Source organism: Coptis chinensis, chromosome 5 (genome assembly GCF_015680905.1).
Source record: "Coptis chinensis isolate HL-2020 chromosome 5, ASM1568090v1, whole genome shotgun sequence".
NCBI classification, from domain to species: Eukaryota; Viridiplantae; Streptophyta; class Magnoliopsida; order Ranunculales; family Ranunculaceae; genus Coptis; species Coptis chinensis.
In genome coordinates, this window is record NC_141460.1 from 2152806 (window position 1) to 2167948 (window position 15143).

General features: G+C 43.4%; 1 protein-coding gene across 1 annotated transcript; it reads right to left on the bottom strand.

The window, feature by feature from the left end:
* Positions 1-4814: 4814 nt before the first annotated feature.
* Positions 4815-5342, bottom strand: LOC147496246 (uncharacterized). The gene has a single exon (XM_086561495.1). It carries the CDS (start codon positions 5340-5342, stop codon positions 4815-4817), a length of 528 nt encoding a protein of 175 aa, XP_086417621.1.
* Between the last annotated feature and the right edge of the window lie 9801 nt (positions 5343-15143).

Sequence of the window (15143 nt, forward strand, 5' to 3'; positions counted from 1 at the left end):
TGTATTTTGGGCAGCAAAGCCCATTGAAGTAGTTGGGCCGGCATATTGAAGCCCTTGGTCTGATATTTCATGGATTATTCATTGAGTGGAATTGAGTACCAACTGGTCATTGTCGACCTTGACAACTTATGCGCTGAATGATTCATCGTCCAAGGCTGCTTTCAAGTGTGTCACTCATAGTTCAAGAGTTCGGAATCTCTGGAATTGACAAATCTAAAAATTGGAATTCCGGTTCTTATTCCGCTATATTCCGAGTACATTTTCAAATTTATGAATTAAAATTCTGAATTTCTCAAAAAACCGAAATATTCGGTGGAATTCTGAAAATTCAATCGAAATCACAAATTATGGTTTCACTATATATAATTGAAAGAAGAGGTTTTACACCTCATGTAAATGGTGCTTTACATGTAGTATCAGACAAATGGTTTCAAATAAAGGGGGGAAATATTTTTGAATCAAGGAGAAGATTAAGAGACCACAAGCCCAAACACATTTAACCCAACACCTTTCAAGTAATCAAAGAACAACACATATATAACAAATAAAATATAAAAAAAATAAATCTCAAAGGGGAGTACCGCTCCTAATCTATTCCAGTCTTTCGGGGATGGACGGACATGAAGAGCCCCCTGTGTTATCACAAATTACAACCTATAAGCTTACAGATCTCTATTTTCTCTCCTCTCCTCTTTTTCCCTCACTTTTCTTTTTTCACTTTCTTCTTTTCCTTTCTCTAACCACCTCTTGTCATCCGTTCATCTCTCTTTAATCTAGCGTCCTCTGTCCCCCCACATGTCGTGGCGGTTTTGTAGCAGTTAGGGTTCCGCAAACCTGATCCACTGCAGCAGGTCTCCTCCTTCTTAAATTGCCTCTGGCCCACTTACCACCTATAATCTCTTATGTCAGGAATACGACCTCTACAGATGCCCCTCTCGGCCCCATAGACGTCGCGTGAACCCCTTGGTGATCCGTGAATAGACAATGGGACCGAGAAACCCCTTCTCAACTTCTCTTCCTTTCGCGGTATGCCTTTGTTTGGTTGGTTCTGTCACCTTCCCGTTCTTTATTGGCACGTGCTCCCTCATTGCTTCCACGTGTCTCAGGCGCATGCGCATACGACCTGACTTTTCGAACTTCGATGCCCCACGTGTCTTATTTCCCATGGTCCCTTTTTTGGTGATTACTCTTTTGCCCCTACCGCTTAGACTCCTGCTTAAACCCCTCTCTCCACTCCCAATCCCACACTTTAGCCTTACCTCTTTCCATCTTCTTCTAGCCTCTTCAACTTCTTCTTGCTGTTCTTCACCTTTGTGCGATTTCCAAGCTCCGTTCGAGTTTCTTTTGAACTACCTCATTGGCTTTTGCTACCTTGCATTTCAGGTTTGTCTCCTCCCTTTCTATTCCCTTCTCTCGTTATCTTGTTTTGTTCGTTTGTGTCGCTGTTCCACTCTTTGCCCATCGTAACTGGTTCCTCCATTGTTGCTTTCGATTTCCTCCCTTTATTTTAATCTAATATGTCAGAATCTGATTCGTCGAATACCTCGGCCACTAGATCTGATGGGTCGGAGTCCAAATCTAGCAGACATACTGCAAACAGATCTGAATCCTTGAATTCTGACTCTTCCAGCTCTGCCGCTGAACCCTCTACCTCAGGAAGGAATACTGCTCTTCCTCCCCCACCGTCATATCACTGTAGACCTAATATAGACACGATCAAAGCTGCCTATGGCATTCCGGCTGACTTGGTCCTTGAGCATGTGCTCGGTGTCACCCATTTTCCACATTTGGTAAAGCCGCGGCTTGGTTGTCTCGTCGCTACTGTAGGTCAGATAGCGGCAGGCCTGCATTTTCCTTTAACTCTATTAGATGTCGAGGTATGCAACCACTTCAATTTTCTGCCATGCCAAGGTATAGGTAACTTTTGGCGTGTCATGTATGCTGCGAACCATTATAATGAAACCCAGTCCCCTAAGATCCAACTCTGCGACATAATTGCTCATTTTTACATAAAGAAGAGTACCAAGTTCGGTAGCGTAGGGTACCAATCCTTCTGTACTCGTCCACAGAATAAGTCTTTTGTCCTCCACATCACCACGTCTGACAAAGTGTGGCATTACTATCCATTATATGTGTCCGGAAGTTTTATTTCCGCAGACCTTCCATCAGAAGTTTCTCTAAGGCATCTCAGTTTCCTTAAAAGTGGTACGTACCGCCTTTTGCTTCACAGTACTCCTTTTTTACGTTTCTAACTTGTCTTCATTTTGTGATCTAGGCTGGAAGCCTGATTCGCGATCTCACCTCTACACCGGCGTTTCATCCACAATTTTTCAACACCTCCGCGTCTTGGGAAGTGCTCAGTGCGAACTTCTCGGTATTGACCCAGAAAAAGGTAACCCTCTTTTACTTGATCCATCCTTGAAAAGCATCAGCGACTACCACGGTCCCCTTTATCGATTGCCGTCTCCAAAAGAAAGAAAACTCAAATCCTCCCCACTCCCTAAAAGAAAGCTCCACAAATCCTTCAAATACACCACCAAGATTTACCACTCCAAAGCCGTTGCCCAAAGAGCCGCCGCCGCTCAATCCCGATCCTCTACTCCCCATACTGCCCCCTTTTCATTTTTTACGTTAGCTGACTGGGAAGATGATATTGTTCCTCCTCCTTCTACTGAGTCTGCCGCTGCTATGGCAACAAATAAGTTCAAATTGTGGGACAGCGACTCCGATGGTGATGAGGCTGTAGAAGTGGTGGCCAAGAGTCCGCCCGCAAAAAAGGCCAAAACTACACCTCACGAAGCCTCTCGACCCCCTGCAGACCGCCACGACCACTAGCTCGGCGGCGTCATAGGAAGGAAGCCACTGCCTCTGGTTCCCTACCCTCTGATAAAGTTGAAATCTGGCAACCTAGATTTAAGGCTAAAGATCGCGATATAACCATCCACGACTCAGCCTTGGACAACCCAGCTGTTGCAGCATCTCTATTTTTTAACTCACATCTTCCCAAGGATCAAGCATATGGCGATTCTGGCTCTTTCGCCTCTCACAGATCGACTATCTATACCGGTTGGGAAAAGGTAGGTTCCACTTATTTATTTTTCTCCCAAATCCGCTACATTCGTTGCTAAGGACTATTATTTTTCAGCTGAGCCTGGACATTGGGTATGTGGTGCGCGGCTTGAATTGTACATTGGACTCTCTAGAGATTGCGAAGCAGGAGATTAATGGTCCTGATGGCTGGAAAACGAAGTATATCAAGCTGGAGAAAGATCGAGAAGATCTGCGCATCGTGGCAGTGAAGGCTCAGAAAGCGCTCCAGCAAGCTGAGGATAAGCACCGCGATTATGTATCGGGGGTCGCTTCCAAAATGGAGAGTCAAAGGGAGGCGGACAGGCTTTCCACTTAGGCTGCTGTGGACAAAGCTTTGAAGGATGCCGCTGACCGTTTTCGAGTCCTAGCTGAGAAAAAGATTGGTCGTGCACTGAAGCAACAGCTTGACGAGCTCACTGCTGCTGGTCGTCTTCTTCCCCTACCCCCTCTGGTAATTCCGCCTCCAGTTATTGATACTCAAACGTTGGCGCCATCCGATTCTGCTATGCCTGTGCTACCCATATCCACTAACAGCGCGGTCACTTCCCCCATTGCCGAGGATGATGATATTACAATTGTGGGGGATGTGACTGAGGTCTCTTCACAGAAGGATGTGTTTGAAGGTCAGCCAATGGGGGAGCATGAGCATGTCCCTGAAGATCAGAATGTTGAATGAACTTTGTAATTTTGTTCTTTGCACTTGATATACTTTGACTATTACTCATTTTGCGTTATGTATATAAATTTCGCCCGGATTTCTGGGTAAGCCCAGCAAGTTACACCTCATGGTCCTTTGAACTTCAAATTTTACCATATTTCCCCCCATTTCGCAATTGAAAGCTAAACTCACTTAGTAGTGCAAAATGTCCTATATATTTTTACTTCATTTTATCCGTCTTTGGGTGGTTGTGAAGCCATGTAGGGACAGCTCAGTTTGCTCCAAGTTTGATTCGGACAACGATCCATCTCATCCCCGGCCCTTGGATGGTCGTGAAAGCTGTGGGGCAGCTTAGTTTGCCCCCAGTTTGATTCGGATCTTAGTCCGAAGGGGCATCCCCCTTTGTCCTTGGGTGGTCAGTGAAGCTGTGGGGCAGATAAGTTTGCCCCAGTTTGTTTCGGACTACAGTCCGCGAAGGGCTCATCCCCCCCAGTGTCTTTGGATGGCTGTGAAGCCTGTGGGGCAGATCAGTTTGCCTCAGCTTGATTCGGACTACAGTCCGCGAAGGGCTCATCATCCCCTGTCCTTGGGTGGCTGTGAAACCATGTGGGGGCAGCTCAGTTTGCCCCCAGTTTGATTCGGATCTTAGTCCGCGAAGGGCTCATCCCCCCCGCTATCCTTGGGTGGTTGTGAAGCCTGTGGGGCAGCTCAATTTGCCCCCAGTTTGATTCAGATCTTAGTCCGCGAAGGGCTCATCCCCCCCCCCGCTGTCCTTGGGTGGTTGTGAAGCCTTGGGGGCAGCTCAGTTTGCCCTAGTTTGATTCGGACTATAGTCCGCGAAAGGCTCATCCCCCCCGCTGTCTTTGGATGGCTGTGAAGCCTGTGGGACCGCTCTGTTTGCCCCAGTTTGATTCGGACAAGCATCCGCGAAAGGCTCATCCCCTTCGCTGTGGGGGCGTCTCAGTTTGCCCCCAAGCCAGTTGTGTTCCTTTGTTCATATTCATAAGACATATGGAAGAATTGCGCTTTATTGTATGATAAGTAAACAAAATTAACAATCTTCATCTCATACATGGAATTTTTTTAACATTCTAATGTTCCAAGGTTTCTCGATCTTCACCCCAGCTGAAGTTTGCAATCGATAAGTTCCAAAAGTACCCTTTTCCATCACCACATAAGGTCCTTCCCAGTTGGGCCCCAGTTTACCCTCATTCTCCTTTCTCGTGGCTGGTGTAACGCGCCGCAGAACCAACTCTCCAACTTTGAAGGTGCGTGGCTTCACTCTCTTGTCATATTGCCGCTGTAACCTTTGATGATATTCCTCCAAGCGTATGCGGGATATTTCTCTTTTTTCTTCTATGAGGTTCAGCTCACTGGCTAATATCCTCTCATTCTTTCCCATTTCGACCGCTTTAGTTCTGGTCGTAGATACTATCATTTCCACTAGTATAACTGCCTCTACCCCATACGTCATTGCCAACGGTGACTCATTAGTCGAGGTTTGCGGAGTGGTGCGGTATGCCCAGAGTACGTGATTCAGTTCGTCAGCCCATGCCCCTTTCCGCTCCTCCAGTTTTCTCTTTATATTATCCATTATGATTTTGTTTGAAGATTCTGCTTGCCCATTTCCTTCTGGATTATAAGGTGCTGAGAACCCCTGTTTCACTTTAAATGCTTGAAGGAACTCTCGCACCTTTCCCCCAGTAAATTAGGTTCCATTATCCACAATGATTGTGTGCGGTAACCCGAACCTACATATGATGTTCTCCCAAAGAAACTTCTTCACATTTTCTTCCTTAACTTGTTGCAACGCTACTCCCTCTACCCACTTGGTGAAATAATCAGTAGTGGCCAACATAAACCTTCTTTTGCCACTTGCCATGGGCAGTGGCCCAACTATATCCAATGCCCACATGGCGAATGGCCAAGGACTGAACACGTTATGTAACGGCTCTGCTAGCGAATGTATGAGTGGTGCAAATCTCTGGCACTTCTCACATTTCTTGGCATTCGCTGTGGCATCTCTCTTCATATGTGGCCAAAAGTACCCCTGTGATATCAATCTGTGGGTCGTTGTACGCCCCGCCGAATGACTGTCGCAGTCCCCTTCGTGTATCTCAGCCAAAACTTCCTGTATCTGCGGCTGCCCTATGCATTTCAACATCGGTCCGTTGAAGTTCCTTTTATACAAATCCTCCTTCGAGCAATGTGTATCTTTGACTCGTTTGTTCCATCCTTCGTCTCTCGTGTCTGTCTTCTATTTCTATTCCCATCAGGAATGTTTTAATGGGTGTCATCCATCTCTGATCTTTCTCGGTCATAAGCCAAACACCTTCCTCCTCGGAAGTACTTGGTCTACTTAACACCCTCACTTCAATTGTTCGACCATCGGTTCCAGGAAGTACTGCAGCCACATAAGCCAATGCATCGACATGTCTGTTTTCACCACGGGCGAGATGTGCAAACCTGATCTTGTCAAACTTGTTTGCTTTTCTTTGTAGGACTTCTAGGTACTTCGCCATCCTCGGGCAACGGGCCATAAATCCTCCATTCATCTGACAAATTACTAAGTTTGAATCCGAGTAAACAGACAATTCACTCACCCCCAGATCTTTAGCAAGATCCAAACCTGCTATCACTGCCTCATATTCAGACTCATTATTAGAAGCTGCGAATCCCAATTTCATCGACAACTCTAGCCGATTGTTCTCCGGCGTCACCAGTACGACTCCAATCCCGTTCCCTATATCTGTCGCGGATCCAACCGCGAAAACTGTCCATCCATTCTGTGGGTCCCAAGGATCCAAAGGTTCGCGGCTCAGCTCCCTTTCCTATTCCATGACCATTTCCTCTCCCCAAGTTGGGTCCTCGGCTGGAAATTCTGCCAAAAACTCTGCCATGGCTTGTGCCTTCTCTGCAGTTCGAATCTGGTATTGAATCTCATAGCAACTGAGCATCACCGCCCACTTTAGCATTCTGCCTGATTTATCTGCTTTCAACGCTTGCTTTAATGGCAAATTAGTTATTACCACCACTGAATGGGACTCGAAGTAGGTCTTCAACTTTAAGGCCGAAAATATCAAGGCCAAAGCATACTTTTCTATTCTGCTGTATCAGGTTTCCGCGTCCAGCATGGTTTTGCTCTGGAAGTAAACTGGCCTTTCTACCTTTTCCACCACTCGTACTAGGACTGAACTCACTGCGTACTCTGAAACTCCCAGATACAAAAACAACTTCCCCCCCTATTCCGGCCGTGATAGCAAAGGTGTTTTTCCCAAATACCTCTTCAACTCCTGAAAAGCCTCTTCACACTCCGCTGTCCATTGGAAATCCGGAGTTTTTCTCAACAAACGATACAGCGGTCGACATTTATCTGACAATTTTGAAATAAATCTGTTCAATGTTGCGACCCTGCCAGCTAGCCGTTGCACTTCTTTCACGTTCTGAGGGGACGACATATCTATCAGTGATCTGATCTGTTCGGGATTCGCTTCTATTCCGCGATATGTTACTATGTATCCCAAGAATTTTACAGAAGTTACCCCGAAGGTGCATTTCTCGGGGTTGAGCTTCAGTTTATACCTCCGCAATATGTGGAAAGTCTCCTGGAGTCTCTCTAAGTGCTCTTGTTCTGACATGCTTTTTTCCACCATATCGTCAATATAAATTTCCATCCCCTTCCGAATCTTACCCTCAAACATTTTTTCCCCTAACCGCTAAAATGTGGCCCCAACATTCTTTAACCCAAATGGCATCTTCGTATAGCAGTAGGTACCACCTTCCACCACGAAGATGGTCTTCTCCTGATCTGGCCCATACATCGCGACCTGATTGTATTCCATGGATGCATCCATAAATGAAAATATCTTGAACCCTGCAGTTCTGTCTACCAGCTCATCTACCCGAGGCATTGGGTAACAATCTTTAGGACATTCTCTGCTGACGTCTGTAAAGTCAACACACATCCTAACCTTGCCATTCTTCTTCGGTATCGCGACCACATTCGACAACCATTCCGTGAACTCAACATTTCTAATTATCCCGACCCCTTTCAATCTTGTAACCTCTTCGCGAATATCTTCAGCGTACTTCGGCCTCACGCTTCTCATTTTCTGTCTCACTGGCTTAGCATTTTCATTCATTTGCAAGCGATGACAGGAAAACTCCGGATCTAACCCCGTAATATCCTCAATCACCCATGCAAATATATCCTTATTCTCTAACAAAAACTGTACTAGCTTATCTTTCCATATGTCTAGCAACTCAGACCCCACTGAAGTAAATTTCTCCTCGTCTCCTACCCCCAGGTTCACTATCTCAATCTCATCTAAAGTTTTCGGTCTAGGTGGAGGCTCGTATATTGCCGTTAAAGCAGCTTCCTGTAATTGCTATGCCGCTCCAGGCTCCTGAGCCGCGCCCTTCCCCTTTATTCCTCAGATCATACTCTTTACTGTCGCCTGGTGGATATTCTGCGCGGCCACTTTATCCCCTCTTATCTCTCCATTTGTGGGGAACCGTATTACCTGGTAATACGTCGATGGAATTGCCTTCATTTCATGAATCCATCGCCTCCCTAGGATTGCATTGTACTGGGAGTTTGTGTCCACCACCATGAACCTGGTGAATACAGTCGTCGGACTAGCAGTCACTGGTAAAACTAGTTCCCCCATGGGCTCGGTCATACTGTCGTTGAACCCGAACAAATTCGTTTGTGGTGCTTTCATCTAGTCTCTATTGATGTTCATTTCCTCCATGGCTCCTTTGAATAGCAGATCCACCGAACTTCCGCAGTCTATCAACACCATTACCAGATAGTTTCCCATTGCTATAGTGATTACCAATGCATCTTCATGCGGTGAAATTACTGACTCCAGGTCCTTTGGGGTGAACATTATGGTTTCATTGTCCTTCGCGGTTCCACTGACTAACCGCGGTATGCTTACCACTTCATTGACCTGTCGCAGACTTACTGTCTTTCTGATCTTTTCGTGGTGTACATTTCTCCCAAGTGTTTCCCCGCTAAAAATAACGTTGATAGTACCTAAGATTCTTGCAGGTGTCGGCAACATCTCAGCTTGCCGCACCTCAGTGACGAATTCTCTGAGCATTCCTTTTTCAATCATCCTCTCCACCAACCACTATAATGCATAACACTCATTTGTTGCGTGGTTCTAGATCTGATGATATTCGCAAAATGGTTTCCCTTCTATCTCTCCTGGCGTGTTCCACGGACCTTCATAGTACTACAGCCCCTTAATTAGCGGCAAGATCTCCTCTAGAGGCCTGTTAAGCGGAGTTTGCTCTATCTCGCGGTACGGTTTTCTTTCCCGAATGTCCCTCCTACCACGATCACCAATTCTCTCTGGTCCCCGGCTCTGCCCACTGTATGAAATCTTTTCTCTTTCCTCTCTTCTACTCTTATCCCTCCGGTCATCTTTGTCCACAGCCTATATTGCCTTCTCCGATCTCTTCTGTTCCTTTGCGTTTCTTTGCATTATGTCCTCATATCGTATGTATTTTTCTACCTTCGGGTACAGAGCGTGCAAAGTGGTGATTTCAATCTTGGAAACCGACTCATGGACTCTAGTTCCTTGCCTCAACCCATGTTAGAAGGCTATGACCGCTGTATGTTCATCCAAATTTTCCACTCTCAGTGTCTCTTCTTTGAATCTACACAAAAACTCCCTCAATGATTCCGCGGACCTCTGCTTGATATTAAACAGAGCCGCGATATCGACCACCCTCCGCTTCTGGTGTATGAAGTGATCGACAAAGGCGTGCTCTAACTCTTCAAATTTGCTGATGCTCCTCGATGCTAACCTGTAATACCAGTCTGAGGCTCCTCCCTTAAGACTTGCTGGGAACATCATGCATCGGAGTCCATCATACTTGCCTTCCTGCCATAATGACATCTGTTGCCGAAAGTGATGCAGATGATCTTTCGGGTCTCCTTTCCCATCATACCTTTCAAACCGTGGTTGGCTGAACCTCTTAGGCACTTCAGAATTCCAAATCGAATCTGCCAATGGATTCTTATTGAGAATCGCAACCTTTTTCTGCGCTACACTCTGGTTAACTTTCTCTGCTCCCCGATTCGCTACCCTATCTTTCTCAATCATCGCCTGTGCAACCTCCAGCGTGATGCCCGCTATTTGTTCCATACCCATGGGTGGAAATTCTTCATTCTCTCCCTCCATTTCACTGCCTTGCAGATCCCTCCGCTCTATTTCTGCCTGGGTGGCCTCCCTTTCTTTCCTCAGCCCATCATTCTCATTACGTAACCTGACTATCTCCTCTTGAAGGAGTCTGGTGGCACCCGCTGCCACCTCCGCTGTCTCTTCTTCCCTTACTCCTTTTATCTCTACGCTCGCTGCTTCTTCTTCCGTTTGTCGAACCACTTCTTTCCTTGGTCTTCCTACTGCTCTTTTTGTTATGGTAGCTATTTTCGCTCCTCCCCACAGACGGCGCCAAATGTGTTATCACAAATTACAACCTATAAGCTTACAGATCTCTATTTTCTCTCCTCTCTTCTTTTTCCCTCACTTTTCTTTTATCACCTTCTTCTTTTCCTTTCTCTAACCGCCTCTTGTCATCCGTTCATCTCTCTTTAATCTAGCATCCTCTGTCCCTCCACATGTCACGGCGGTTTTGTAGCAGTTAGGGTTCCGCGAACCTGATCCACTGCAGCAAGTCTCCTCCTTCTTAAATTGCCTCTGGCCCACTTACCACCTATAATCTCCTATGTCAGGAATACGGCCTCTACACCCCCCCCCCCCCTCCCCCCTATTAAGAGCCTAAAGACTCCTTACATATAAGTTGGTTCAGTATAAGGAAAATAAGATTCAAAACTAAAATTATTGTGTTGTGAACATTAGGTGCTGAAGCCAAAAGACAATAACATCTTCACATAACGAGATAAAATCAAACAATCAACATATTATGTGGGTGCTCAATAACATGAACCGTTTAGCTGAAAAAATAAAACATAGTAATAAAAAAAAACTCTAAAATCTCTCTCTCTCTCTCTCTCTCTATATATATATATATATATATATATATATATAGGTTTGGTTCAGTTTATATCAGTTAACCGAACCCACAAACCAAAAACCAAACCTAGCAGGTGCCGACTAGCAAAGTCGGTAAAACCTTTGGGTGATGATACCAGAGGTCAGGGGCTCGAACCCCGCCAACATCAAAGAGTTACTGATCTCATTTAAAAACAGGCTTACCAAAAAAAAAAAAAAACTCTCTTTCTATGCTGCTGGTAGATTTTCAGAATGCTTTTAACATAGTTGATCAGACCATCATGTTGAAAGAGGTTCATATCCGATGCCCAGCTACTACCCCTTGGGTTGAGTACTTGTATTGTCAACCTGTGAGGTTATACGTGGGGGATGGCTACATATGGTCTGCTACTGGGGTCCAGCAAGACGACCCTTTGGGTCCCCTTCTATTTGCATTGGTGTTGCATCCTCTGATTCTATGGATCCAATCCAGTTGTCAGTTATTGCTACAGGCATGGTACCTAGATGATAAGACTCTGATTGGGGATACAGAACAGGTGGCGACAGCTTTGGGTATGATTCAGGAAGAAGGACCTTCTTACGAGTTGGTTCTTAATATGGCTAAAACTGAGATATTTTGGCCATCACTGGATCCACATCACTTTACTCCTGATCTCTTTCCTTCAGATTTGTCACATCCTCAGCAGGGGTCAGGTTGCTTGGAGGTGCAATTAGCACTAATGCATCTTTTGTCATGGGTCTTGCTCTCAAGTGTATTGACAAGGCTATGACTCTGATTGACCGTTTAGTTGTATTGGAAGATCCACAGTGTGAGTTAGTGCTCTTACGAGCATGTGTTGGGCACTCTAAGTTAGCCTTCGCTATTCGTACTTGTCCACCATCCATTTTCAGAGAGGCATCTTAAACTTTTGATCGGCATCTCTGCAGTGTTCTCCAGGGTATTGTGGTTTCTGATGGTCGTGGCTTAGATAATTTGCAGTGGCGTTTATCGACACTCCCATTACGTCTGGGTGGTTTAGGTATTTATTGTGTCATTGATGTCTCTACATTTGCATTTGTGGCATCTCGTTTCAGACTTCTGAACTTTAGAACCACATTCTTAGGAGTTGTGGTACAATGCCTTTGGATGAGATTCTTGATGTTGCTAGCAGTACATTGAGTCTCCGCCTACCCGATTTTGACCTCAATTCTCTGGCTACGAATGCTACCGTCCCCTCAAAACCACAAAATGTTTTGGCGGAAGCATTCTACGGTAAGATTGTTGCTAGTCTTGAGAGGGAGTTTGATTTATCTGTTCGTCAAAAGGCAGTCATGGGATTCTTACAGTCGGAATACGAAAAAGATTTTCTACTTGCTATTCCAATGGAGGGACTTGGACAGCGTATGTCACCGGTGGAGTATCGTTCTATTCTCCGATACCGTCTAATGATTCCTTTGTACTCTGACGGTGGTTTATGCCCTGTTTGCAAAAAGAGTAGATTGGATGCTTTTGGGGACCAGCAGCACATTTTCGTCATTTTTTAGGTTTCAAATACCGACATGATCATGTTAGAGATATTTTATGTGATGCATTTTGGAGGGCTAGGGTACAAGTGAAGAAAGTGCATTTTGGAAGATCGACTCTTCGACCTGCGGATGTCTTGATTTACAGTTGGTTTGAGGAAAAACATGCATGTGTTGATGTAACTGGAGACTCTCCGTTGGCAAAGTTGGAGAATGGTGACTTTGAGGTGGGAGAAGCAGCTAAGAGAGCAGCAACAGGGAAGATGGAGAAGCATGAGGAAGCTTGCAGGGCTAACCAATATTGTTTCATTCCGTTTAGTTTCGACACTTTTGGTTTTTTGGAACAACAGTCGGTTGAGCTTCTCAAGAGACTTCAAAAAGTTATGAACAATAATGTTATGACAGCTGGTTCTAACGAGTTTGTTTTTAGAAGGATAGGATTTGCTATTCATAAAGAACTTGCGGCGTAGCTTGTTGCACGCTTGTCCTAATTATTTGTAAAATTCGTTATCAGTATCAATAAAATTTCCACTTAAATTTTTTTTTTAAAAAAAAACCTTAACTAGTTTTGGTTTTGCCTTTTGAGAATCGAAAACCGAACTGAGAAAGTTAAAAACCATTAATTTCACCCGATTTGGTTCGATTTTTCAGTTTCCCGATTTTTTTAAACAGACCTACCTGGACTTCCACAAGCCGTCACTAATTGTAATGGGCATCGTAAGGAGACAAGTTAGTCACTCCAGCAGCCCTAAACTCATTAAATAGCATGTTGCGCTCTACTTTTCGCAGTGTCTTCCTTGGACTAGCACGAATTATCTTTCACTTGGCAGAGTTTTTGTATAAATTTATAAATGAAGTTAGACTGAACATTTAGTTAAACATATTCACCAAAGACACCATATATGATGTGGCAATGTCAACTCATGTTTGAAATAATAAAATTCAATAATACTAAATAAAAAATATATGGATAAAATGAGTAAGAATGAATAAACGAAGAAAAAATTACAAAAAACAAGACAAGAGGTCGAATGAATTATCAGAAAAAACAAATGAGATAAATGATATAACAACAAACAAATAATAAAAGTAAGGAATTGAAAGGAAGAAGAAAAATGTCCTGAACCCACCCTTACTTTCAAATAGTGTACTTTTGCTTTCCTATTTTTTAGAATTTAGAAACACCCCCTCGCGTCCCATAATTTATTCTACCAATCAAGTCTCCTAATTTTTTAGGCTTTTTCCCAAATTAGAATAAAACTTCTACATTTATACCATTTCGCTCAATATTTGAACCTAAACAATAGTTTTTTTATCGCAACATTTTATCGACTTTGAAGGTAATTAGTATTTTTTAACATATTTTGTTTGTCTTTTATTTTATGTGATTAATTTTGTGGAATGGTGCCTCTATATATGGTGGTGATGTAAGCATTCTTAAAAATATGTTATTATCACTACAACAAAAGGGGTCTGTTGCAACGCACTCTTTTGCCACGCCTAAAATTTGCTGCAACAAGTCATCTTTTACAACACCGTGTGGCGTTGCTAAAGGTCATCCGTCTTAATAGAATTTTCATTTTGGGAAATACCTAGAGCGACGCCTTGAGCGTTGCAAAAGTGTTTGCTTAAATTTACGATAAATAAGAAAAATAATTAAATTGAAAATGTTTATTGTTGGTAACGAGTGTGGTGGTCTTTGCTATAGATTAAATATCTATTGCAACCCCTTTGCCGTCCGCGGGTAATTCGAATAGACTATGTGTATGACTTGTTGCGACGTTTTTGGTGTTGCCAATGGGCTTTGGTTTGGGCGGATGTATTCTTTTTGGCTGCAAATATTTTTCGCGCTACAGTTTTCATGTTCCCGCTACAAGTCATAACAGAATTAGAAATACCATCAAACAAAAACACATATTAAAACCCTAGATTGCCGTCTCTCTCCATCACCGAAACTTCTTTCCTCCTTCTCCAAAACTCGTCCTCTTTCTCTCCACATCTTCAAAGCTTATCTCTCCTCCACTGTTTCTGACTTTACTGAGGTAAGAAGAATTGAAAAGCCATTGAAGCTACAACAAAATCAAAAGCTTCGTTTTTTTGTTCCCTGCCCTAGTTGAAATCGTTTTTTTTTTGTTTTTCTCGTCTTGATTGATTGTTTTAGCTTTAAAGTGGGATTTTTGGTATTCTTTGCAGTGATTTGTGGAGCCAGTAGAACTGCTTTCGAATTGGGGTTCTCTACGATTAAGGTAAGATATATTGCTTTGCTTTATATTTTAACATAATGCCAATGAAAACTTTTATTTTTTGCCCAACTAGCATCGACCCTTTGATTGTCAATTGTGTTTGATATGTACATGCGTTTGAAATTATCAAACACAGTTTCTTTCCAATTTTGCCCCTTCATTTTCTTTTTACAGTATACTAGAAAGTAGAAACCTTTTCTTTGCAATGGAGAGTGAGAGCGACTTCTTCATTACTACTTGTACTACCATTGTTGTTGTTGTTTTCAACAAGATGGTTTATTCTACCATGGAAACTCTTCTTCTTGACAATCATTTAGGAACTCTCTTGTTTCTCTTCTTATGATGGTATACCTTTCAATCTCTCTATGTTTTTTCTTGTTTAATTTTATGATTCATTGATTAAATTGTCAGATTGTGTTCATATGTGATTGTTATGTAAGTGTTGAATCTGTAATGTAGTTACTTTAACTCTTAAACAAAATTTTAGATTATATAATTTTTTACTATGTTGATGAGATCTTGTTTTCAGTGAAAGAATGAGACTAGAATTTGGCTAACGTTGTGATGCTCGTATCAAATTTTTGGTTTTGTAGATTGTTCCAACTGTATTAGGATTTTATA